General features: G+C 43.9%; 1 protein-coding gene and 1 long non-coding RNA gene across 8 annotated transcripts in view; one reads left to right on the top strand and one right to left on the bottom strand.

The window, feature by feature from the left end:
• The window catches only part of TNRC18 (trinucleotide repeat containing 18), a 160,779-nt gene that overhangs the window by 54,432 nt on the left and 79,356 nt on the right, over window positions 1-26,991 (bottom strand). For all 7 annotated transcript variants that reach the window (XM_056806452.1, XM_056806453.1, XM_056806456.1 and 4 more), the window contains 6 exons: window positions 17,195-17,300; window positions 13,670-13,875; window positions 12,466-12,615; window positions 6,382-6,566; window positions 3,411-3,834; window positions 1,554-2,543 (listed from right to left, as the gene is read on the bottom strand). In XM_056806452.1, coding sequence (XP_056662430.1) covers window positions 1,554-2,543; window positions 3,411-3,834; window positions 6,382-6,566; window positions 12,466-12,615; window positions 13,670-13,875; window positions 17,195-17,300 — 2,061 coding nt within the window. The remainder of the gene's footprint in view (window positions 1-1,553; window positions 2,544-3,410; window positions 3,835-6,381; window positions 6,567-12,465; window positions 12,616-13,669; window positions 13,876-17,194; window positions 17,301-26,991) is intronic.
• Window positions 4,213-8,222, top strand: LOC130455620 (uncharacterized). Its single transcript, XR_008913689.1, has 2 exons — window positions 4,213-4,298; window positions 7,983-8,222. It is a non-coding gene; the product is annotated as an uncharacterized LOC130455620 (long non-coding RNA).

Raw genomic sequence — 26,991 nt, 5'->3', positions numbered from 1 at the left:
GCACTTTCCAACAGGGAGGACAACCCCGGAAACAAAGGAAAATCCAGGAGTCCCTGTAATGTAGTAGGCAAAGTTCTAGGAGACCCGAGTTTTAGTCCTAGGGCTGCCACTCATCAGCTGTGCGACCCTCATCAAGCCACGTATCCCCTCTAGGTTTGACTTTTCCTCTGTCAAATGAGGATGCGTTAGAAAGGGGGTTCCTTACTTTTTACTGTATAGTTATTTTTCAGTTGTGTCTGATTCTCCATGACCCCATTTGTGGTTTTCTTGGTGAAGATACTAGACAGGTTTGCCATTTCTTTCTCCAGCTAATTGTACAGAGGACAAAATTCAGGCAAAAAGGGTGAAGTGACTTGCCTAGGGTCACACAGCTGATAAGTATCTAAGGTTGGGATTTGAGGAGTCTTCCTAATTCTAGGTCCAACACTCTTTATCCATCTTGCCACCTAGCTGATCCACTTAGGGTCTATGAATCAGTTTTTCAGTATTTTTACAGATGAACCCTATGACCCAAAAGTCTTTTTAGTACAGTTTTCTTTTTTAAACCTTTATCTACCATCTTGGTATCAATACTGTGTATTGGTTCTAAGGCAGAAGAACAGCAAGGGATAGGCAATGATGGTTAAGTGACTTGCCCAGGGTCACACAGCCAGGAAGTATCCGAGGCCAGATTTGAACCCAGGACTTCCCATCTCTAGGTCTGGCTCTCCATCCACTGAGCTACTCAGCTGTCCCCTTTAGTATAGTTTTAACCTCCTAAAGCTATTAAAGCTTAATATTGCACTAAGGACTTTTGGGATACCCTAAATGTCCACAGAATTGGTTTCCTTTATAATCCTGTGTTTTATCTTAATACAATTAAAAACATCATTTTGAAAAGGAGACCAGGGGCTTCACCAGACTGCCCAAAGGGCCCCAGAACATGAGGACCTCTGTGATTTAATAATGTTGGAAGAGGAGTGAAGAAATACAATTTCTTGTAACAAGAAGTAAGATTCAGGCCTAGGGGCAGGCAAGTGGCTCAATGGCCAGAGTGCAGGAATGGAGACAGAAATCCAAATCTGACCTCAGACATTTCCTAACTGTGTGACCCTGGGTGAGTCACCAAACCCCACCTGCGTAAGCTCATGCCGCTCTTTTGCCTTGGAAGGGATACTTGGTATTGAGTCAAAGACAAAAGGACAATAGGTTGGAAGAGACCTTACAAGTCATCTATCTGTTCAGATCCCCTTCTGATACCTATAGAGATTAGCATATTAAGGGTCAGAGATCAAAAGAGATGTCAAAGGTCACAAAGGAGTGACCTGCTAAACGAATATGGTCAAGCCAGGTGCTTCAGCCAATCCAATCACCACCTAGACCAGCAACTTCCAAGCCTGGGACACCAGATCTGGAGACAGGAAGTCCTGGGTTCAAAGCTGGGTGACTGTGACTGGACAAAGCCCAATGGCCTGACGGTCTCCACTTCCCAGGAGCAATTCTGACAGGAGGGAGGGTTTTCAAAGTAAAAACTACACCCCCAACCCAAGGCTGCCACCCCTTTCACCACTCACTTTCCACTTCTTGCTTCCTCTTCTCCAGTTCTAACTCGGCGATCTCACTCAGCAGAGTGATGCCTTGTAAGAAGCTCTGCTCCAGGGACAGGCTCTCAGCCACTTCCAGGTTCACCAGGGCTTGGGTGACACCACCAGCGTTCAGCATGGGGTAGGCCTGAGGAAGCTCTGTGGCAGCCACCAACGCGTTCATTCCGGCCAGTGGGTCATCGGGCTTAATGTCCAGGGTGGGGAGCTGGCAGGGGACAGCTTCTTCTGGAAACTGGGGGCCGGGGGGCACCGGCCCTGCCTCCTCCACCGGGAGGCCGAAGAACTCTTGGCCCCCCGCAGCAGAGTCCCTCTCCGGAATTTCTACACTGGGTGGAGGCCCGCTGGGCAGAGGTGGGCTCTGCTTCTCATGCGGTTCCTCCGTGAGTTCCACCCTAGGGAGATCTTCTTCATCTTTATTCAGCGGGCCTTCGTAATCCATGCGAACGGAGCAGGCCTCAGGCCCAGCATCGGCCTCATCCCGAGTCTCAGCTTCGACTTCAGACGGGCAAGAAGACCCAGCCTGGTACTGTGCCGGGCAGGCCTGAATCTCGTCTAGCTCCTGTTCCAGGGGGCCTAACGATTTGGCCGGCTGCGATAGGTGACCACAGTTGTCTGGGCTCTGGGCCGGCCTGGCTGCTGGGGTCAGTGGGCTGGGGGGCTCCAAGTTTGGCTCGGGGAGCTCTTCCTGGCTCTCTTCCATTTCCTCCACCTCAGCCTTCACCCTCTCCTCCAAGGGCTCTTCTTCGGGGGTGGCCTGGAGATTCTCTACGATCTTGGACGGGGGCAAATGCAGGGGCTTATCCTCCGGGGACAATTCCATGTGTTCGGGTCCCTCAGCGGGCAATGGCACGTCCGGGGCTAGCCCATCTGCATCAGACGCCGCCGTGGGCTGCAGGAGGTATGGGTAATGTCTCCCAAAAGAGGGGGGAAGGGACTGGAATGAATATCTTGGAGGAATCTCTGCCAAAGACATAGGGAGAGATGCTCATTAGGTGCCAGAGTCAAAATCGAGATTCTTTCCTTCCTCCTCCCCGTCTTTGAAGGAGAGCTGATCTTGGCCAGGGGATATTTCCCTCGTCTCTAGTATGGCATCCAGCCCCCTCCCTAAACATTAAACAGGAGAGAACAGCAAACAACCTCAGCTTCTGGCTCATTTATCTATCGATGGGTAAGGGTGGATGACGGCGTAAGATTGATCAAGATAGAGGCCATTCCGCTGGCACAGTGAGCACGGGAGGGAGTAGATCCTTGCCCCAGGTGTTGGAGAGTGAGTGTGAGAGTGTGTGTGTGTGTTTGATATTTCTGCACCTTTGAATTAACTAATTAATACGGAATTAAAATTCTATATTATATAATTATATATTTATGAAATATATGCATATATAGAATATATGTAATATATAAAATTAAGTAACATGTAAATTGATGAATAAATTAGCTTTGCAAAAGTGAAAAGCAAAAAAGATAGGGGCTATTCCAGTTATCACGGGCCCTGGCTAGCCCAAGGACTCACTATTCTGGTTCTGGGATACCTTAACCTGTCCACTCTGCAAACTGCTATGCCTACCCAGGCTGGGGAAGACTTAGGGGTGAAAAGCAGACATGGATGTTGGATGCTGGATGACTTATGATACAAATAGGGCCTGGCATGGAAGGTGGTCTAAGAGAAGAAAAGATAGTGGATTGGAGCAATCTGAAATGAACCTGACCTACAGTTAGGCCCTATGTTCAGTGGAGGGGAGCTACTTGATGTGGGGAAGAAGTCGGCTCCCTTTCTAGATGATGGTCCCAAAAGAAGGGGAATGACATGGCCCATGAGACTCTTACCTGGAAACAAGGCTTGGAATGGGCTGGAGGCTTCTTTCTCTAGTTCCAAGTCTTTCTTCTCTATTTCTTCTGGAGCTTCCTCTTTGGGGGGGATAGCAGGGGTCGGAGGTGGGGAGGCAGGTGGAGGGCTAGAAGGGTGAGAACTAGGGGTGGCAGGGTAGGAGTAAGCCGGTGGCTTGGGTGTCTCCTCCAATTTCTGGATCACCTTAGCTTTGAGCACTGTCACAGGTGAGGTACGGGGGGATAAGGGCGGTGGGCTCACAGCCTTGCTGTAGGAAGTAGAAGTGCTAGGTGAGAGGACGGGGGGCTTCCGGTGAATCAGTCCTGAACTGGAGGAGGGGAGACCCTGTTTACTACTCTCCAGGCTCCGCTTGGAGACCTTCTCTTCCATCTCAGCTCGCTGTTCGTTGACCTTTAACCTTTCCTGTTTAAGGAAAAATACACAATAGCATTAGCTGTTCTGAGGGGACTAGATGTCCCGGGTGCCTACACGCCAGAGTCGCAGTGGGGGCTGAAAAGCTAGACCTTCGGCCTGACACCACCAGAAGGGCGCCCCTTGCGGGGAAGCTTTCAGATAGACTCTGGTAGTGGTAAAAGGCATGTGCCCCGGGCAGCCAGACACGTACACAGATAGCCCACAGGGAAAGCCAGACCGCCACCTAGTCGGAGCTGAAGAAGTGCCCTGAGGAGGTCTTGCTGTCTTCTAGCCAAAGCTTGGCCACTTCTCTGGGACTATGATGTAATTGTTCTGTTAAAGACGTGTAATAAGCATGACTGTTCCATTCAGAACAGCCAAGAGTGATTCCCCTCCGAGGAGAAGGCTGCCAGCTTAAGCTAGTTCTCCTCTTCCAAAGCTCCCTCCAATCATCGGGAATAATCTTGCTAGAGGTGTGCAGACCATTTAGCAGGGCACCCCCCTTCCCTGCTCCCATGAATCTAATTCTATTTCATGACAAGTAGTCGGACCACTTTAGAATGTTTCATGAGGTCAGGGAGAAAGAATCAATGGGACAAGCAAAGAGGAATAACTGGGTGAATTTCAATCAACTATCTTCTACTCTCCTTTTTTTCAAGTCTCTTCTGTCCTAGTATCAATTCTAAACCAGAAAAGCATGCAGGGCTAAGAGATGAGGCTTAAGGGACTTGCCCAGGGTCATACGGCTAGGGAGTGTCAACCCATCTCCAAGCCACCTAGCTGCCTTCTACTCTTCTTAAGAACATGGTAGCTACCCCATTTGGTCTTCTCCCCAGGCTCAATCTCTGTTACTGATGGAAGTGTGGAGAGATGGTTTATGGGAGGGGATGATTATCTCACTGATGGCAGCCTCAAAAGGTCAGGGATATCCCTCCACCATCTGAGTTTCCCCATAAAAAACTCATTAGGAACCTATCATCCATAACTTTATTGAAATCTTTTTGGAATGCATTTCTATTTTTGACACGTACCACTTGTTTAATTCCCCCTTGGAAAGTAATTCTTCCTTGCAGATACTGCAGACCTCACGCAAACTAGAACACCAGACATTTCTAAAACCGGACTCACTCAGAAAGGTAGCCATTCATTGGGGACATGCAGAGTCTGGTAGGAGGACCCCTCATCGGACTCTGGGTCTGAGTGCCCCTGGAGAAGGGGGCAAGAGTCTGGAGGTTCTGGCCTCACGCTGCTGGGGGAGCTAGAGCTTTGCAGCTAGACCCCTCTTTGGCCCTCCTTGGGCTCTTGATCTGCCCTTGACAGAGGAAAGGAAGAATCTGGACACTCTCTTGGCCCTTCAGAGGAGTCATTTTTACTGTGAGCAAGTGTGGCAATCTCTGGCAATGTGACAGGATGGCACAATGATCCCAGGCCACCAACACCCCCCACCCTCCACACACACACACACACACACACACACACACACACACACACACACACACACTTTCACCTCTAAACGCTTGCAGAAGGCTCTCTTTTACCCAAATATAAATGTAAAGGTTCAGGACCCATTCCCTCTCCCACCCTGTAGGGCATGCCAAAAAGAAGATGCAACACTATTAAAAGGCAGCCCGTCGGCTCTTGGCACATGAACTCCAAAGCAAAGGAAAGCCAAATAGGATGTTTGGATATAGAAGTCCCAGAGGACTCCATACTGGAATCAGGCCAAATGGGTACTCTGCCTGTAAATTTTGTCCTTCTCAACCACACATTCACCTTTAAAGAAAGTCTCTTTAAATAAAAGATTTAACTGGTAAAAGCATTGGTGAGGGGGAAGGGAAAGATTCACCAGACTCCATCCATAAACTGTCAAGAGAGGATTTAGAGGGGTAACTAGGTGGCTCCATGGATAGAGAATCAGAAAGTCTTGGGTTCAAGTCAGGCCTCACTTTCTAGCTGGGTGACCCAAGGCAAATTATTTCACTCCTATTGTCTAGCCCTTACTACTCTTCTGTCTTGGAATCAATAATAGGAAGGAAGGAAGGAAGGAAGGAAGGAAGGAAGGAAGGAAGGAAGGAAGGAAGGAAGGAAGGAAGGAAGGAAGGAAGGAAGGAAGGGAGGGAGGGAGGGAGGGAGGGAGGGAGGGAGGGAGGGAGGGAGGGAGGGAGGGAGGGAGGGAGGGAGGGAGGGAGGGAGGGAAAGAAGGAAGGAGGGAGGAGGGACACCTGACTCCATCCATAAAATGTCAAGAGGGGGTTTAGAGCCCTCGGCACTTTAGGAAAAAAATAAACTTCTATGAGTCTTCTACTGTGGCTAGGATGCCCCCATGAGAGGGAGAAGTATTTCCTAAAATCATCCTTCAAAGCCTGAACTGGACTGTGTCTGATTTATGAATGACCTCAGGGGAATCCTGTCAAGGAATAGTTCTTTGAGAGGCAGCAGCAGCTGAGCTCCTGGGACTAAGTTTATTCAGACAGGGTTCTCTCTGACACAGGCTTGCCCCGCTATCCCCAACAGGGTTTGGGACTAAGGCAGGAAATGTTCATGTGAAGTCCTCACCACCAGCTGGGCACTCCTCTGCAACTCCATGGCGTGCGCGGCTTGCTGCTGCAAGATGTACAACTCGTGTTGCCGTAGCAACTGCTGGTGAGACAGCAGCTGGAGCTGATGAGCGTGTTGGAGGGAGCTTCGGGTTGGGGGGTACATTGCAGGCCACAGAGGGGGAGCCCGCTCCATCAGTTCGGCTGAAACAAACACAAACATGTGTAAATAGAGTTCAGAGTCAAACTCAGTCCAACTACAAACACTGTCAAATCACTGTCAAACAGACCTGATAGGGAAGGGGGATAGCCTGGTGCCTCAGTGGACTGAGCCTGGCCTACAGATTTGAGGTCCTGGGTTCAAATATAGCCTCAGATACTTCCTAGTTGTGAGACCCTGGACAATTCACTTAACCCCCATTGCTTAGCTCTTTCTGCTCTTCTGCCTTGGAACCAATACACTATTGATTCTGAGACAGAAGATAAGAGTTTAAGAATTCAAAAACTAAAAATTAAGGTGGGAGCACATGAGAGGCTTTGGATGCCAAGCTGAGGATTTGGGGGAACATCTCCAGGAAAGAAGTTGTTAATGTAGACTATAGCTGGGAAAAGAGATTATGACAGGATATATAGATTTGATTTTGTTAATTATCTTGAAATTTCTCTCAAAATATAAATGGAACCTTATACACAATGAGTGTTGGGTAAATCTTTATTGAATGAATGAACTTTAGGAGCCAGTAGGAATCTAACTCAGGTGCCTGGCAACAACACTGCTTTTGCTTCCTTCACATGGTCTCTGTTCTGTTTCTTCTATTGAAAACTGTCTCACACTATAGTATGTTCAAATATTATATTTCATTTCTCTGCCACTTAAACTTTTTGGAAGAGTGAAATGTATAAGTTCTAAATAAACAAATTGCACACTTCTTTGCCCTCATAGAGTATTTTGAACAAAGTAAGCTTGCCTTTCCCTGATGACTCAAGATATCATTATGAATATTCAATATTACTCTATGTGATGATATGATACCCTCAGAGTCAACTTAAGTGTATCTAGTGTCAAGGGTGGTTTGCCCCTAAACTAAATGAACTCAGGCAGCTATGCTTCTTGGAATTTTGTGTCAAACTTTTTCCTTCCCTGCCAAAATTACCCTCTTCCTGTTCCTTTCATCCCAATTTCCTGTTTCGAACCTATATTGAATTAGAATAAATCAATTTGCTCGAATTGCGGGTAAAGTAAGATTAAACAGTTCTGAATACAGATCTGAGGAGCTTTCTTAAGGCAGTGAGAATGTGAGTATGTGGACTTTGTTACATTTATTTGTTCCTTTTTAGGTTGTTTTGGGAGGGATGGGGAGTTCACTTATTTTCAGCTTCTTGACTACATTTTAATGATAATTGAGAAGTCAATACATATAAGCAGACTAAAGATAAATAGGAATATAGACACATAAGTGGATGGATGGATGGGTGGGTGGGTAGGTGGGTGGAGAGATAGACAGACAGAGAGAGCTATAGTTCAATCTACCACCTATCTATAATTGCTATAATGTACTTGCCTAATAAGGCCTATATTATTATAGAACTTAAGACCTATTATCAAAAAATTTTTTAAAGGAAAGAACAGAGGCATCGCTTTGGAAGAAAATATTTCTAGATGCTGATCGGATAAACAGAAGATTTCTGTCCTGACTACATTATACTGTACTTGGCTAATGCACACTTATTGTTATAATGTGCTAAGATTGGATCAAACCATGTTTTGCAAAACCCTGGTAGTACACAAGAAATGAAGAGGGGATCCACTAGAAAATGTTGACATTAGCAGTAATGTTTTGATAAAAGTATGTACCACAATGGTCCAAATGTCATACTTTTCTCCAAATCTAATTTGTACAAAAACCAAGTAAAATCTTATCAACTGCTTTCTTAGAATGAGAGTAACAACAAAAAGAGAGGATAGTGACTGATGATCAGAATGAATGTAGCTTCTTATATTTGAAATGAGGCCTGGGGATATTTTAGCTATGTCTTTGTATCCCTAATACAGCACCTGGAGCAGAGTAAGTGAGAAATAAATGCTTGTTGATTGGTTGACTGAAATGACACTATAACCCTGAGGGTGCTAAGGGCAGAGGGAGATGGCCTATATATTTATTTGTTCATTTATATATTCATTCAATCATTTAGGTCTACTAGTATCAGACAATTTGGTCCTCTTGACAATCCTGGGATATCATTAATCCCATTTTACAGCTGAGGAATTACCGCAGGTCGCAAAGCTACAAAGTGTCTGAGGTGGAATTTGAATTTAGGTCTTCCTGACTCTGAACTCGGTGATCTCATGGATGAGAATCTTCCCTCCATCCCACCAGAATATAACCTATTCATGTCTTATTATCCTGTGGGATTCTTGTTCATCCATAGAGATTTTACTCAGTTTGACAGAAGTCTTTCTCCAGACACCAAAGAAGCTTTGTGGCTGTTGATAAAAGGCCTCCCTGAATTTCTAATCACACACTTCCCCAGTATGCTACTTATGGTGAAAATAATTCTATATTTATAGTCAGAAGACCTGGATTCAAATCCAGGTTCTTCCACTGAATAGTCTTAGGAAAGCCACTTGCTCTCTGTGGGCCTCAGCTTATTTATCTATAAAAGTAGAGGGTTGTATTAAATGACATCTAAGGTCCCTTCCAGCCCTTACGTTAAAAACAAAACAGAACAACTCTTACCTTCTATCTTAAAATCAATACTGTGTGTTGGTTCCAAGGCAGAAGAGTGTTCAGTGCTAGGCAGTGGGGGTTCAGTGACTTTTCCATAATCACCCAGTTAGGAAATGTCTAAGACCAAGTTTGAACCCAGGACCTCCTGTCTCTGGGCCTGGCTCCCCATCCACTGAGCCACCCAGCTGCCTCCTAGTTCTAAATGAATGATTCTATAATTCTATGATCTCTAGGTTCCTTCCAGATCTAAGTGGATAAACCTATAATCATCCCTTGTGCTACTTCTTGAATATCGGTTATTAATGGGGATAAATACCCAACTCCTATCTAGCCACGGCATTTTGAATTATCTCCAAATTGGGTTCCTCAGACAGTGAAGTGTTCCATCATTCACAAGTACACAGTACTTCCAGAAAACCATTTATTTAAAAGAGAGAGAGAGAGAGAGAGAGAGATAAGTCTTAGTCTTAATCCCAAAGGAGAGTCATGAGAGAGCACAGCCCCATTTTCTTTGCAAAGGTGAGGGAAGTTGGGCTATAGGGGACTGTATATAACGTCAGACTAACTGATGTTATGGTTTTGCTAAATTCTTTTCTTTATTTTGTTATTTGTTATAAAAGATGACTCTCAGAGACAGAAACATTGGGAAATGCATGTGATATAAAAAACAAAAACTATCAATAAAAATTGATTAGAAAAAACCCCCAATTGTCTAAATGCAACCTACTCTGCTATCTCCCTTCTATTCAATTCTGGGCTCAATTCATTGTCCATCTGAAGTGCACATAGAAAATATGTCTATCTTTATGAGAATGGCCTACACTCACATCAAGAGTATACGCCACAAAAATGGGAAAAGGCAGGCATTGGTGAAAATCTTTTACAGCTGAATGCATCTTTTCACTCACAAAATTGACCGAAAGACCAAGAACACAAGATCGTGTTACATTCAGCATCCTGATTACAAAAAAAAGGGAATCATTTCACTCAACAGAGCAAAAATCAGTCTAAAAAGTACTCTAATTAAGGTCAAAAAGCTTGATAAATGAAACCAATGACTCTCTTGATTATTAAAACCAAATGAGGTTTAAAATAAGAAAATATGTATGACAAAGGTGCTCACTTCTATGAAGGTTACTTGAGTTGGGTTCAAATGGAAGAGGGATTCCTTATAAATGGTGATCATCTCCAGATACAGTTAGGTTCTAATTAGTGGAAATAATGAGTCCCCTGATGTGGCTTCATCTAGCCAAATTCACACTACTCAATATAACAAATATGTTAAGATATGGTCACTGGTTCCAGCTCAATGGAAAGATACAGTGTGAATTAAAAAAAAAAAAAAGAAACCCATTTTGGTAGGATTTGTTTATTCATATTCCTTTCAGCACTGGGTGGTATTCCTGTTTGTCTATGATACTGTGTTGAATGCATTTTATGTTATATTATAATTATTATAGATTTTCCTCTATATTATATTACATTATATTATATAGATCTTCCTCAATACGATCCACAATTATTCCAAAAAATTGACCAAACAATATACATATGAGAAAACTAAATGGATGAAAAATATCTATTGTTCAGTTAATGCCAAGGACTTGGAAGATCACACTATTGAATTAGTACATTAGTATAAAGGTCTAGGATGGGCACTGAAAGTTTTGATTGAACTGTAATTATGAAGCTTTCATGGGTTTTTTTTGGTAATTATTATTCAATTCATATTTATATATATGTGGGTTTTTTTTTTCTTTAAAAGTTTTCATTAGGGGGCAGCGGGGTGGTTCAGTGGTTGGAGAGCCAGACCCAAAGACAGGAGGTCCTAGGTTTGAATGGCCTCATGGCCTCAAACACTTCCTAGCTGTGTGATCCTGGACAAGTCACTTAACCCCTATTGCCTACACCTTACCACTCTTCTGCCTAACATATATAGTATTGATTCTAAGATGAAAGGTATGGGCTAAAAATAAAAAGTTCTCATTCAAGGGGTGCTACCTCTGTCCTAAGATGACCTCCTATATTTAGACTAACATCAAAAATACTTATGATGCATGGCAATTGGGGGCATATTAAAATAAATGTAATCATCTATGCCTTGCTTTAAAAATCTCCACAAAACCATTCTATTAATCAATTAAGCAACAAACATTCATTAAGTATCTACTATGCCTCCGAGATCAGTGTTAGAGACTTGGGATAAAAATACAAAGATCATCCTTGTTCCAGTTTTATTCTGTGTTCCTACTCTCTGGGAGCCAATACCAACACAAATGAGTTCCACCAAAACATTTCAGACTCCAAAGTGTCCCAATTTTAATGTGGGGAATCCTGATCTAAATTATGATTCTAAAAATATGTATATGATTATCTCAAATCCTATTGCTATCTTTCTTTTTCCCCCCATGACACTTAGTTTTGAGCCATTGTATGTGGTTTTTCTGGTTATGCTCATTTCACTCTGCATTGATTCATTTGGGTCTTCCTACGTTTCTCTGAATTCTTCCTATCTGTCTTTATGCCACAAAAATATCCTGTCGTAGTTTTTCATATTCATTTATCCATCCCAATGAATGGGCACCCACTTTTTTTTAGTTTTCTTTCCCCCCCCCAATTTTCTTACCACCACACAAAGAGCCCGCTCAATAGGAATATTACTGTTCTGTTCTATATGGGTCCTTTCTGCCTAGGACTGCTTTAGAGTCCATGATACCAAGGAGATATTTTAGTCTCTTTTTCCCATGATGCCTTTGTTTTCCAGAATGAGTTGATCAATTCACAGCTCTAATACTAATTTATTTTAGATTTTTATAACTACACCATCTTTGAAGGAGTCAAGATGGAGTCTTAATATCCTTATCTGATAGCCAGGGAAACAGAAAAGGAACTTGCTCCCAAGTACACAGTCATTTCACTGTGGTAAAATTATGACTAGAATTCAGGTATCTGGTCTCCTCAACCCAGGTTTTCTTTTCTTTTTCTATTTTTTTAAGCCCTCACCTTCCATCTTGGAGTCAATATTGTGTCTTGGTTCCAAGGCAGAAGAGCGGTAAGGGCTCGGCCATGGGGGTGAAGTGACCTGTCCAGGGTCACTCAGCTAGAAGGGTCAGATCTAGCCCCAGGACTTTCCATCTCTAGGCCTGGTCTTTTCTCCTAACCGCACTACCCTCTCTAGGCCCTGGTTCCCATCAAATGGACACCTCTGCCGGAGGTGCCCCCAATGGATTCAAAGAAGCAGTGGCTGCCCCTCTGACTGAGCGCAGCTAAGTCTGGTTCCAAAGCCCACAAATGGCCCAGGGTAGGTAAAGCTGCAATCCTGTCTCTACCATGGGCCCCCACAGGCTTGCTCCATCCCCAAGGGCCTTACTTACCAAAATGGGGTAGGTGTTCACTGGGGATCACAACCAGCTGTCCCGACTGGGGGTCTCTGGCAAACTGATAAGCAGAAGAAGGGATAGAACCCCCCATCCCAGGAGGGAAAGCCGGAGTCATGCCCTGGTGCAGGGAAGGGTGGCCTAAGCCTAGGAGAAAAAAAAGCATGAAGATTCCCATGAGCTCCGCTTAGGTCACTACAATGGCCCACACAACCTGCTGGGCCCTGCAAACAGCTCAGATGCTCCGAGAACCACACCGTGCCAGTCTAGGAGACCCAGAAGGCGAGGAAGCGGCGGCGTTCTTTTACTGGACTTCATGTTGGGATTCAAAGACTTTCCCTTTAAATGGGAAGTGCTGCCCTTCTTTGATTAAAGAACCAGTAAAGAAGGACTTAGGAGAAAAGAATGCTATCCACATGGAGAGAAAGCAAGAGCAGAACATGGCTTGTCACTTGTATATATGAGTATATGATTTGGGGTGTTGGCTTTAAAAGGTTTCTCTATAGCAAAAATGAACATTATGGAAATAAAGTATTGAGTGATAACATTTGTACAACCCAGTAGAATTGCGTGTTGGCTCTGGGAGGGGGAGGGAAGAAAAAGAATCATGTAAATGTGGGGAAATATTTTTTAAATAAATAAAAATAAAGAACCAGTACACAGGCCGAGTAGGTGGTGGCCCAGTGGCCAATCTTTGTATTTCCTTGAATGTTATTTTACAAGCTTTTTGGCTATCTGTGGTGATGGAAGGGAGCAGGGAAGCGGATAATCCCCAAAACACAGATAGACTTAAAATTCTTAAATATTTAGAGATGGCCAATCAGGGGTCTCAGCCAGCACCCCAAACAGGCATCCAAGTAAAGATACTTAAACCTGCACACATCCTCTGGTGCCCTAATACTGGGAAAGTGGTGGAGAGAATGAGCCCATGATTAATCCGAAGCAAATAACTCATTCCCAGTCAATTAAGCACTGACTCTCCATATTAAATACTTGCCACCCTTTAATTTTTTTATTGGTCAAATCCTTTGCCAAGGTAAGTCATAATCTGTAACTCGAACATACTTTTTTCCAACTTGCCTGGACCAAGTCAATAGTCACACTTGGCAAGCGAGCGAATGGTTCTCTGCCAGGCTAGCTGAATAGGCTCAGGCCAATCCCACTTCATCTTATCCACAAATCCCCCCAGCTTGGCACTTACCATAGGGATGGCCCGCTAACCACATAGAGGGGCTACCAGTCCGGGGTAACCATGGGTGTGCAGCCAGGTGGGAAGCCGGGTCCGTGGACCAACGCCCAGAGCCAGTCAGGGCAGGGCCCCCCGTCACCATGAGGTTGGGATTTAGGCCATTGGTGGCACAGCCAGTGGGATGGATCCGAGCCAAGTCAGCCAGTTCCTTGCTTTCTCTGGAGGTGAGAGAAGGAAGAAAAGGGAAGTGGAGGAGTTAGCATAATACCCAGGTATACGGGCTGTATGTCCAAGGAAACAGAGCTGGGAGTCTGTAAGAAGCTTTAGATGGAGACAGCAAACTTAGAACACACTAAAACTTCTGACCTCCTACTTAGGTAGAAGCAGTTGGCAGCAAAGAGACTGTAGAAAGCAAATGGGGATAGGGTTGAAGGAAAGACATAGAGACAGTTGAATGGACAGGAATGATTAAAAGATAGAAATAAGTCAAGTAAGAGAAGCATAAACCTGAAACATCTTGGAGAGCATTAATGGCCAAAGGATTGGGCTCCTTGGGTAAATGCACTCCTTTAATCCTACACTGCATATTATTAAATATCATCTGGTATAATGAGTTTCACTTTATAAAGCTTGCTACTTATCCCCTATGAGATAAAAAGGAAAGTATTAGCAAATAAGCTGATGAATGTAAAGTGTGTGCATGTCTAGACATAAATATATTACGCTTAAATATACTTTTTCATTATGAACTCTCTATCTATATTTAGTGCAATATATATATGTATGTATAACGACATTGTATATAGAGCCCTTCGCAAACCTTAAAGCCTGAAATGTTCTCCTTCCTCCCCTCTGTTTAGAGAATCCTTTACTTCCTTCAAGACTCATCTCTACCTTTTATAGCAATCTCCCCAATACCACCTGCCTGTGCTAGTATCCTTCCTCCCTAAACTAATTTGTATGCCTTTTGCATTTATTCCAAATATATTTATATGGGTATATGATGGTTCTCCCAATCAAATGTAAACTTCTTGAGGACAAAGACTATTTCGTTTTGTCTTTAAATCCCTAGTATCTGGCAGTGTCCAACAAATATTCGGTCAGTCCTCAAAGCAATTATTAAACTCATATAATAATAACATATATGCTATACAATGTATACCTATATGATAAATGCTTGCTGGTTGAATATACATCAGCCAAGATTATTCCCAATGGACAGTCACTGAGGCCAAGAAAAGTCTTATGGAAGACCACAGGGCAACTATAGTTAGTAGTAAGGCTGGAGTAGAGCCTGAGACTCCTGATTCCTGAGCCCAAGACTCTATGTTAGACCCACAAGGCCATTAAATGGACACTGAGAACCTAAATAGAGACAAAACCTTTAGAAAGGTGGTCCATAAGTCAAAGACTTAGGATTTTATTGGAGCAGAAACTTGTTCATTAAGGCAGATAAATGTTAAGATAAGTTGTGTGTGAGGGTTGCTCAAGGAGGTGTGCCCATAGCTAGAAAAGAAGGTATACCTCTGGATCCACTAATACCACAACTAGGTCTGTATCCCAAAGAGTTAAGAAAAGGATCTGTTTGTAGATAAATATTTATAGATGTGTTTTTTGCAGTGGCAAAGAATTGTAAACTAAGGGGATATTAGTTAATTGGGGAACAGCTGAACAAATTGTTGTATATGACAGTGAGGAAATACTATTGTGCTGTAAGGAATGATGAACAGGATGATTTCAGAAGGAACTGGAAAGACCTCCGTGAACTGATGCAGAGTGAAAGGAGCAGAACCAGGAGATACACAGTAACTGAAATACTGTGGGTCTTCAAATGTGATCAATTTTGCCACTAATGGTAATATAATGACCAGGACACTTCTGAGGGACTTATGAAAAAGAATGCTATCCACCTCCAGAGAAAGAACTGTGGGAGAGACCTGAGGATAAAAAGAGGGCTGATTGGGATGGGGAAAGAAGTCAAGAGGATGAAGGGATTGAGGAATGAAGGGATGAGGGGGACCAGGTTAGTATGCAAGGATAGGGAATAATGAGTTCTATTCAACATGTTGAGTTGTCACTGGTAGTGGGACAACTCCATGGAAATGTCAAGCAGTCAATGATGTAGACTAGAACTCAGAAGAGTAGCCACATATCGATGTCAGAGTCTCCATGTACCACCAATAGGCTCAAACCAATGGAATAAAAGAAATTGCCAAGGGAGAACCCAAAGAGAGACAGGCACAGAGTGGAGGGAATAGCCTTGAGAAATGCCAACATTTGGGGAGAAAGGGTATAGAAAGGAGGGAGACTGAAGAGAGGTTGTCATCCAAGGAGTCAGAAAAAGAGTACCCAGAACTAGGAGAGAGTCTGATGGCACTTTGGTATAATGGTTAAAGAGTCAGCCTCAGAGCCAGAAAGACAACTGACACATATTAGCTGCATGAACCTTGGCACGTCCCTTATCTTCTCTGGGTCCCAGGCATCTCCCTAAGGCTCTTAAGAGAAGAGTAGCCAATCAAATGTATAGAAAGCAAAAGTAAGAAATCATCTGCAAAGAGAAAATCCAATCTCAAGTAAAAAGAGAGAAAGAAAGAGAGAGGGAGGGAAGAAAAGAAGGAAAGGAAAGGAAAGGAAAGGAAAGGAAAGGAAAGGAAAGGAAAGGAAAGGAAAGGAAAGGAAAGGAAAGGAAAGGAAAGGAAAGGAAAGGAAAGGAAAGGAAAGGAAAGGAAAGGAAAGGAAAGGAAAGGAAAGGAAAGGAAAGGAAAGGAAAGGAAAGGAAAGGAAAGGAGATAATTTGGCAAAAAATTCTAGAGATTCAGTTATCTATTTTACATCTCATAAGGTTCTCTATGTTTTGTTTTGTTTTTAACCTAAATTCTTCCCTTATCCATTGGTCTGACAGGTATTTTGTGCTCCCCTAATATGTTTAAGGCATCACTCATTATTTCTAAAGATGTATCCATTTTTACTTTACCATGGAATATGGCATGAAGCATTGTTCAAAAAGTGAATTTTTCTTCCAGAAGCTTGGATCTTTGGGTTTGTCAAATACAAAATGATTATGATCATTCACCATTGCATGGTGAATGGCCTAGTCTATCCCACTGGTCCTCCACTCTGCTTCTTAGCCAATACCAGATTGCTTTGATGGTTGCAACTTTATAAATATAGTCTGAGCTCTGATACAGCTAAGCCACCTATCTTCCTATTTTTTTCACTCTGGAGATTCAAGTAACTCTTCTTCTTTGTCTACCCAGACTCATTTATTCCCCTCCTACTCCTAAAACCTCCCAGGCCCCATGACGTTAATCCTTTACTTTAGATCTCAAAGAATTAATTAGCTCCTTCCCCCAAAGCCACCTGCCAAGAGTGGCTGCCTTAGAGCATGGCTCAGAGTTGGACACTGGCCCTGGACAAATAAGGAGTCAAAAGATGGAAGACAGATGGGAGTCATGGAGATAGGGGTGAAAGGGGAGATGCCTTTCTCAGACCCATGGGAAGTAAAGGGGGGCTGGTTCTTCCAGTGTCAAGGCTCACCTGAGCAGCTTCTCTTGGTCCCGCTCCAGGCGCCCCCCACCCAGGAGGCGTTCTTCCCTGTGGCGGCCTCGGTCATCTCCGCAGTCTTCATCTGAACGACTGTGTCCTACACAAGGAGACCAAACCAGTCAGTAGGAACAGCCTGGGGAAGAAGAACTTCGTATTTCATGAAGGGGCCAAAAGTCCTCTGCCCTGCCCCATCCTCATTCCCCCCCCCTTGGCTCAGTCCTGCCTTCATCTCTTCTCTCCACCCTGATAATAACCTTCATCACAGATGGATGTGGGACCAACCAGCCTGCCAGTGTTTCTATGAAACAGTTTTAATCTATCAAGTTTCACAAGACCAGGCTGGGGGCAATGCAGAGTTCCCTGGCCAGGGTTGGGAAGTACCAGCTCTGACACAAGTATTTGGCCAAACTCCGAGATGTCGCCGTCACACTGACAATGCCAAGCAAGATAAGAGTTGAGTTTTCCACTAGCATGTCAAAAAAGTGTGGGATCATGAAGGGAGCTGGAAGGTCATCTGGTCCAACGTCAATTTTACAGATAAGGCTACCGAGGCCACAAAAGGTCACATGAGGCCCTAACAGAGATCTGAACCCATTTCCTGAGACTCCAAGTTCAGAGATCTTTCCACTATATCACTCTGTCTCAAAGGAAGTTGGGTCAGAAGTTATATTATCCCAGAGAGCAAAAGAGAATTTATCCAATGGTCTTTGATAAAATCTGTTCTTTTATAGGTATGGGAAAGGAATAGCAGTAGCCAGATATCCCTGGAAACTCTTAACAAGCTGGCACCATGTAGGTTTTTTTGCCTGGCCAGCCTTCTTGGGATGATTCCACTACCAGACTTAGACAACACCCTTCTAAGTCAGGAGTTCTGAAGTCATCCTGAATAGTAGTAATCCCTTCTTAAACTTTATTTATACTAGTACTCCAAATACAAAACTCTCTGAGTGTTGGTCAGTGGCTTTAAACAAACTCTCCCCCTAACACATCCATCTTTTAGAGACTGAGGTTCTGACAAGAAAAGAGGCTTATCTGTCCTTAACAGGAGGCACAGACCATTCTTCCTTTCTCCTTTCTCTTTTTGAACATTAAGACAGAAGAGCAATAAAAAAATAATAAATTAGACTTTACCTTCTGTCTTAGAATCAATACTAAGTATTGGTTCCAAGGCAGAAGAGCTAAGGACTAGGCAATGAAGGTTAAGTGACTTCCCCAGGGTCACAGTTAGAAGTGTCTGAGACAAGAGCTGAACCCAGACCTGGCTCTCAATCCACCTTGCTAACTAACCTTGATAAATTTCATCATCCTAAGTAGATGCGACACCAGAGAAGATGTGCATCTCTATAGAATAACTTCCAATCCCAACAGGCTTTGTATGCCCAGGCTTGGAATAAGGTATCCTGAAGCATCAGAATCTTTGGAAGGGGAGCCGCTAGGTGGGTCAGTGGATGGAGAGCCAGGTCTGGAGGTGGGAGGTCCTGGGTTCAAATGTGGCCTCAGACACTTCCTAGCTGTGTAAACCCATTGTCTTCCTGCTCTTCTGCCTTGGAACCAATAGACAGTATTGATTCTGAAGGAACATAAGGGTTAAAAGAATCTTTGGAGTGTAGCTCCTCCTCTGCTAGTTGTCCTAGCTTGTCTTCTATTCCCCAGCTCTCGACACCAACCATCCTTAATCCTTCCTGGTGTTATAAAGAAAGTCCGAGGAGCCAAGCAGAGCCAGAATAAATAGTGTCACTCAGTAACAGACAAGAAACACGAATACAACCTGATCTACGATCTACCCCTGCCACATCAGCGAGCAAACAAAAGATGGTTTTCTTAAAAGGAGAAATATGTTCATTGTTTTGAGGCTCCATATGTTTTAATTTATGTGTGGTTAATTACTTTTCTCATGGTCTATTTCCCCAGGAATGCTAGAGAGGAGGCCGGACTGAGGAGTACAAAAAGACAGTAGCTGCTGGCACAGGAGATGGGGCTTCCGGATGTGCCAAGTGGGCTCCAGCCTGGGCAGACAAGGGTGTCCCTGCGGTTCTGCAGCCATCTGGAAGCCTCCAATGACAGCTTTCCAGCTCGCCCTGCCTGTCCTGCTGTGGGTCTTTGACTCTTCCCCACTTTCCGCCCCAAAGGAGGAGAGAAGACATCTTTCTAAAAAATGCCCCCCATCCCGTGCATGGCACCCCCTCCCAAATCCTGAAATCTCCCGAATAGGGATAAACAGGAGTGGGCATGGAGTTTATTCCAACTAGTTGACAAATAGTAAAAGGGACCAATTCAGAAGCAAACCTTTCTGAGCCCCTCTCTGGTGGGAAACTGCAGGGTCACCAGCCAAAACCCAACTGGGATCGCCCAAGGGGGCAGAGGCGAAGCGAGACCCCCAGAGGTTCCTTAAAGTCCTCCCAGACTCCCCGGAGGTCTAAATTTCTCAGGCAATCCCCAAGGGGGCAGAGGTGGCTGGAAAGGAATGTCACATTGGAAAGTCAAGAGACACCCAGGTTTGTCCCTGCTTCTGCCTCCCACTGGGAGCCTAGAAAAATGAGCTCTCGGCTTGGGCTGTCTCCTTGTCAGATGGGGAGATTGAAATGTGCCCCTGTCCATCTCCCAGGAGTAAGTCCATCTGCAATGGGCCCTTTCCTCCTAGAGATGGCATGTCATAACATTTCAGGGGTTTTGCACAGGCTCTGAAAACCAATCTGACCTTCATCAAGGCAGAATACTCTGAAGCTGCCCAAGAAGGTTTGGCTTTTTCTTTCTTGTGCCTTAGTGAAAGGCCCCAAAGGGTTCCTATGTCAGAGGGAAACTGAAAGGACATATACCCATTATTGATTCCAAGTCAGATGAGAGTTTAAAAAAAAAAGAGTTGTTACTAAAACAGAAAGTAAAGATTAAAAAAAAAAGTCTACATTTGAACCCAGGTACTCTTGCTCCAAATTGTATACTTTTTTCACTGTACCACATTGCCTTCACTAAGTCACTTGCCCTGAGTCATGTCTTGATTCCAGAAGATGTGGGTTGAAGTTTGATCTCAGATACTTCTTTACTGGGTGACCCTGGGCAAGTCACTTAATTCCATTTGCCTAGTCCTTGCCTTTCTGTTTTGTTTTGTTTTTTAAATCAACCAATGATTATGATTTATTTTTAGTGTTTAAATTTCACACTCTAACAACATCCATTCTTTTTCCCCCCATGCCTTTCTATTTTAAGAGTTCTTACTAATAAAGATTAGGGGAAAAAAAGTTAAGGGTCTAGATTTTAATCCAGATCCTCTTTGCTCCAAATGGTACACTCTTTTTTTCACTGCCCCACACTGCCTTCACTAAGTCACTTTCCTTAAGCCATGTTTGGAGTCCAGAAGTTCAAATCTGAATCCAGGGTTCAAATCTGACCTTGGACACTTCCTAACAGAGTAACCCTGGGTAAGTCACTGATTACCTAGCTCGTGCCACTTTTCTTAGAATTTATAGTAAAACAGAAGGTAAAGATTTTTTTTTAAACTTCCTCTGCCTCTCTTACCAAATAAAACAATAGAACCCCGCCCCCCCAAGGGGTTGGGAAAGGGAAAGGAAGTCTGAGGGAACTAGTCCTAGAGCATGGGATACTAGGGCCTTTACCCTGTTTGGTTTCATCAGGTCCACAGCAATGAATTCTTTTTCTTTGTTTAAACTCCTACCTTCCATCTTAGAATGGACACTTATGATCAGTTCCAAGACAGAAGAGCAGTAAAAGCTACCCAATGGGGGTTAAGTGACTTGCCCAGGAAGTATGTGAGGCAAATTTGAACCCTGGATCTCTCATTTCCAGGCCTGGCTCTCTATCCACTGCCCCCTAGCAATTATTTCTAAAAATACAGACTTGGGAATGACAGGAACATTTCTAACTTTTTTCTTTCAGCATTTTCCATGCATATAGTCATCATCATGAGGGACTGAAATGTGCTGATAGCAGTGGGTGGCAGAGGATGCTTGCACTGGCATAGCAACTACAGCCTCATTTTTATAGGCCTGGGCTTGGCCCTAGATGGCAGCTCGATACTTACAAGCATGATTCCTTGGGGAAGGGGGGAAGGCGGTGGCACAAGAGATTCCCTACTGCTGATCTAATATGGAAACATCAACTACAGTGGAAAGAGCATCAGATTTATCTTAGAAAGAGCAACTGGGTTTGAATTCTAGTTCTTCCACTTACTACCTCTGAAGAACCTTGAACAACTTTCTCAATTTTTTTTTAATCCTTACTTTCTGTCTTAGAATCAATAGAAAGGATTTGTTCCAAGGCTAGATAATTGGGGATTAAATGACCTGCCCAGAGCTGTGCAGTTACTAAGTGTCTGAGGCCAGATTTGAACCCAGTTCCTTCCAATTCCAGATCTGGTTCTTTCTCTCTCTGTCCACTGAGCCAACTTCCTTAACTTTTGAAGGTCTCAGTTTCCTCATCCATAAAGGATGAGAGTTGGACAAAATGACCTTTAAAGTCCTTTGTGGCACTCTGGTCTATTCCCAGACTCCTTTGTGCTTCTCTCCTCTCAAAAAGGACCCCACATGGAATAAAATAAAGAAAAAAATTAAACATTTTAAAAAGGACCACACTTGACTCATCACAGTTATGAAGAGCTAAAAGAAAACACATCTAATCCAGACTCTCCCCATTTTAAAGATGGGAAAATTTGTGGTCTCCTGGAGCCATTATTATGAGCAGAGCCAAGACTGGCACCTGGACTATGGTTTTTCCCCTTTAAGGTTCTTTCTGGCACACCATGATAACCAAGAAAAATCATTATCTTCTTTTTAGAAGCAAACTAATCCTCCCACCCTTACTCATCTTGATGGGATCCAAGTTAGCAAGCATTTATTAAGTACCTACCACATACCAGACATTATCCTCCCACTTGAATCTCCCAGAAAAAGTGATTCTACAACCTCCCTGAGAACCCAGATCCCTTCCATCTATTTTTTTCTATTTCACTTAACTTCTATAAGTACATTTGGGTAGGATTATTGAGGCTTGGAGCCAGCGACAATCAAAAAAGGGGCTGTAGGGGAACCAAAGTCAAGTTATTGGATGCCAGATGAAAGGTGACTTCCATCTGAATTAGCTCCCTTCCAAAGAGAAAATAAAGGGAACCCTTGGAAATGTATCTTTAGATTCAGTTTGCTTACAATGATCAAGTAGCTAATAATTTGGGTTTTTAATTATTTAATGAGTAATATTTATAGAAATGCATACTATAATTTAAAATGTTTGCTACTTTAAATTTTAAAAAGTCTCCCCCCCCCCCAAAAGATAGGATGGGTGCTACCGGTCACATGCTGTCTTAGAAGGAGGGCTGGGCTTGGGAGTCAGAGTTCAAATCCTGCCTCAGACTCATTACCTGCAGCCCTGGGCAAGTCATAATCTCTCAGCCTTAGTTTCCTCAACTGTAAAAAATGAGGTTAGAAGGGCTGATTTCAAAGGTTCCTTCCAGACTAGGATCTGTGATCCAATATATAACACCCTATGTCCTAGGAGCTGCTCTTCCATAAACAAAGCAGGCATTTGAAGATGGATGGAGGCTCAGTGGATTGAGAGCCAGGCCTAGAGACAGGAGGTCCTGGGTTCAAATTTAGACTCCAATATTTCTTATCTGTGTGACCCTGGGCAAGTCAATTAACCCCCATTGCTTAGCCTTTACCATTCTTCTGCCTTAGAATTAATATACAGTATTGATTCTTTTTTTAAAGCATTACCTATATTTTGCTGTATTTTTATTTAATTTGTTAAATATTTCCCAATGATCTTAAAAAAAAATACTTTCTGACTTAGAATCACACAGTATCGATTCTAAGATAGAAGTTAAGAATTATTTTAAAGAGAAAAGAAAATGGATTGCTTGGGGTCTGGGCTATGATGAAGAACCAAAGAACAAAGTGTCTCTCTGTGGGAAATTAAGTGGCCCCATGGAGACTCAGCTCATAATGAGTTGGCCTCATTAACACCAAGCTCAGGGTAACAAGGTGAATGGGACCAGACAGCTGGCCACGTAGGGACAGGCCTGTAAATGTGGTGTGTTGCCATGGCAGCGGGCAGTGTCCTCGAGTGAGAAGGGCACAGATCCAGTCTAGCTGGGTGACCCTGGGTAAGTCACTGTCTTTCTTCATGTCTCTGTAACCTCATCTACAAAACTGGGAGAGATGAGTTCATGAATGGTCCTGAGAGACAGAAAATGCCCCCACCATACACAGTGGCATTCTCCTGAAGGGTTTGGATGCCCAGGGCTTTTTGTCTCCCAGCTTCTGCTGCCGTTCCTGCCAAACCACCCACAGAGGGCTGAATGCCAACAGCCATGGTTCAAAGGGAATCGGGAGGCCTGACAGCTTGCTGATACCTCATTGGGGTGATAAAGATGGTTTGGGGGCTAATTCCCCCCAAGAAAAGACCTCCTTTAGGATCACTATCCAGACTTGCTAAAACCCTAAACGTTTAAAATCAACAAAAAGGTATGTGCATGCACCTCAAATTTAGGGGGGCTGTAGATACCCTTAATCATTCATCAAATTAGTTTGCAGAAAAAAAAGAATAAAAAAAGACTGTGTATTTTAAAAGACTAATCTCTGCATTTCCAAAGCTTGCTAAAGTCATAAAAAAAAAAAATAATCCTTGCTGCAAGGGAGGTTTTTATTCCTATATCATTCATATCTTTTTTGCCCCGTTTAAAAAAAAATTTTTTTAAAGATGGAATAAGAGGGAGAAGTGCCCAGAAATCCCCAAACAACCGCTCTTCCACTTCCTCGCAGATCTCTCATGGAGCCGGCCAGCCTGGGACTTTCCCAACGCCAACCTTATTTGGGCTGGTGATATTATGGCACATGCATTATTTATTCCAGGTTTAATTTTAAAGCGGCTCCTGGCTCCTCCTTCACCACACCCCTGGGCCCTTCCCTTGAATCCCCTGCCCCCCTTTTCCTACTCCCTGGGGCTGGGATGGCTCCCCCTGGTACAGACCCGTTATTGTCTCTATCAGTGAATGACCATTTTGTCCATATAACATGATGCAGGGAACTTGCATACAAAATTCAATCAATTATGCACAGAGGACAGGCTGAAGCCCGGTATCCATGGCAACCAAGGCCTAGTACTAAATACTTGCATTTTACTAGCCAAATACTACAGATTAGTCATCTAAAGCCTGCTTTCTCTTTCTTAAAAGGTCTAAATATTCAAGCACTCTCCACTCCCAAGCAAGCAAGCTAATGTTATTACTAGACTCTTGGCACATGGGGGAGAGGAAGAGAGGTTGGGGGGTGGGGGGCAGGGGGGAGGAGGGCCTGCTTCTGTTGCCAAGCCAATTCCATTGCTTAGCAACAGACCCAGAGGCCTGTTAGAATTCAACCCTTGTTTGCAGCCTCTGAGTTGGACTCAGTAAATTACATTTAATGCCTGGTGGGAGGGTCTGGGGGGGCTGAATGGCTGTTACACACAACCCCCCCTCCCCCCAGTGCAGATGAGAAAGCCCAAGATGGCCTCAAACGATGGAAAAGGGATGGAGAAAAATGGCTCCTGGGGTAAAGATGGCACCTGGATGACCGATAGGATAAATCTGCCCTTCCCTTGTCTGTGCTAAAAGAGGTGGAGGGTGGGGGACTTCCTCCCCATACCTGCTGCCCAGGCTGCTGGGGCAGGACCATGTGAGGAAGAGGAATTGGGCCATTTGGATCCCAAAGGCCAGGACTACAAGTCCTGGGCAATACGATGGGGCAGGGATTGCTGGAAGGTCTTGATGGCCCACTAGGGATGGGTAGGAGCTACCAACACCAACAGAAGTCATACCCCACTAACTGACCTAAAATACATTCTTTTCCCATGTCCTTTTTAAAAAACAAACAAACAAACAAACAAACCCTTACCTTTTCTTAGAATCATATTGTGTATTGGCTCCAAGGCAGAAGATCAGTAAAGCCTAGGCAATGGGGGTTAAGTGACTTGCCCAGGGCCACACAGCTAGGAAGTGTCTGAGACCAGATTTGAACCTCCAGGTTTCTAGACCTGACACTCCAGCCACTGAGCCACCCAGCTGCCCCCTCCTTCTCTTACTAATTAAAAAACCAAAAAAAAAAACAATATTATTCTGAGAAGGGGTCCAAAGGTATCACCAGACTGAGGGTTCCCCAACACTGAAAAAGTTAAGAACCCTAGTCTAAAGCCTAGGGGGGGAACTATAGAGTTGAATGCTAGGAGTCCATGAGGGCCCTCATCCCCCATGAAGCATAGCAATAATAATAATAACACCATATAATAATAATGATGATGATACCATAACCCTCCACTAACTGATGTTCCCTTGTGGTATGGAAATGGCTTTGGAAGCAGGCCCTGCCCCACTGGGAAGACTTCCAGATAAGCCAGAGGCCTGGGAGTTCACCCTGATTCCTTTCTGAAGTGAGGCGGTGGACTACAGGTAGGAAAGAAGGTATAGGTTCTCACACATCAACAATGTGTTTGTTTTACTTAATGATATTTCTTTATTACAAGGTGAGGGAGGAAAGGAAAGGGAGGAAGGTCCCTGGAAACTAGTTTGTTTTTAAAATCATCAATAAAGTATTAAAGTCTTAAAAAAAAATTAAGTAACAAGCCTAATGATCAATTCTATTGTGTCCCTCTCAAAAGAGGACCAATTTTGCCAAAGATAGAGCAGGGGTAACTATATTATATAAATATGTATATCAGAGCCTCCAGTCTGTCAAAAAGCTTGATCTTCCTGAGTTCAGATTCAGCCTCAGAAATTTCCTAGCTGTGTGACCCTGAGCAAGTCCCTTAACCCTCATCTGTAACACGTGCTGGAGAAGAAAACAGCAAACCACTCTAGTATCTTTGCCAAGAAAACCTGAAGAGTCAAACACAACTCAAAAACCACTGGACCACAACACTAAGGCCTAGGCCTCCCTAGGTCTGGCAATCTTTCTCAGAGTAAGGAGGGCTCCACACCACTAAAACAATAGAACTTGAGGTGGAAGACCATTATGGCCTGTTCTTAAGGTACAAGAACCATACTACTGATACGTTAGCCACAAAACATTCGCTTTGGGCTGTATTCCCAGAAATAGCAATAGATGTGCATCCATCCATATTTTCTCCTTGCGTTCTCTTCACAAATCTCCCACTTAGGATGCAGGACAAATAAGGTTAACTTCTACAGGAGCCACTTAAAAGAGAATAAAGCTGGGGGAGGAGCACCTGGGTATCTCAGTGGATCAGTAACCAAGCCTAGAGATGGGAGGTCCTGGGTTCCCTCAGACACTTCTCAGCTGTGTGACCCTGGGCAAGTCACTTCACCCCCATTGCCCAACCCTTATTGCTCTTCTACCTGAGAACCAATATTGCGTCTAAGATGGAAGGTAAAGTTTTAAGAGAGAGAGACACTAAGGTAACAGAATCAAGAAATCACCAACTTTAATCTAAAGAACAAGGTGCTTCCAAGGCCCACCCAGAGCTGCTGGATGAAATCATTTCCCATCCCACCTTAGCTCAAGGGCTCCCCACAAGAGGTTCTCTGGGGTCTTAAGAAATCTGCCCCAGAGGAAGAAGGGTAAAAACTACCCAGTGGAATTCAGAAGGATCTTATAGCCTGCTTCCTCTTTCTTTCAGTAGAGAGGTGGTAGACTAGATTCAGAATGAGGCACACATTTTCAGACATTGCCAAGGAGGCGAGTTGGGTTTTTTCCCCTCTTGCTTTGTTAGAAGGAAGGTTGGGGTAAGGGAGCCAGAGGAGCGAGTCACATGAAGTGACTCTAGGAAAAGAAAGAAGCTCCAAGAAA

The sequence above is a fragment of the Monodelphis domestica genome, chromosome 7, assembly GCF_027887165.1.
Source record: "Monodelphis domestica isolate mMonDom1 chromosome 7, mMonDom1.pri, whole genome shotgun sequence".
Classification (NCBI taxonomy): Eukaryota; Metazoa; Chordata; class Mammalia; order Didelphimorphia; family Didelphidae; genus Monodelphis; species Monodelphis domestica.
This window is presented reverse-complemented; position numbering and strand designations above follow the sequence as displayed.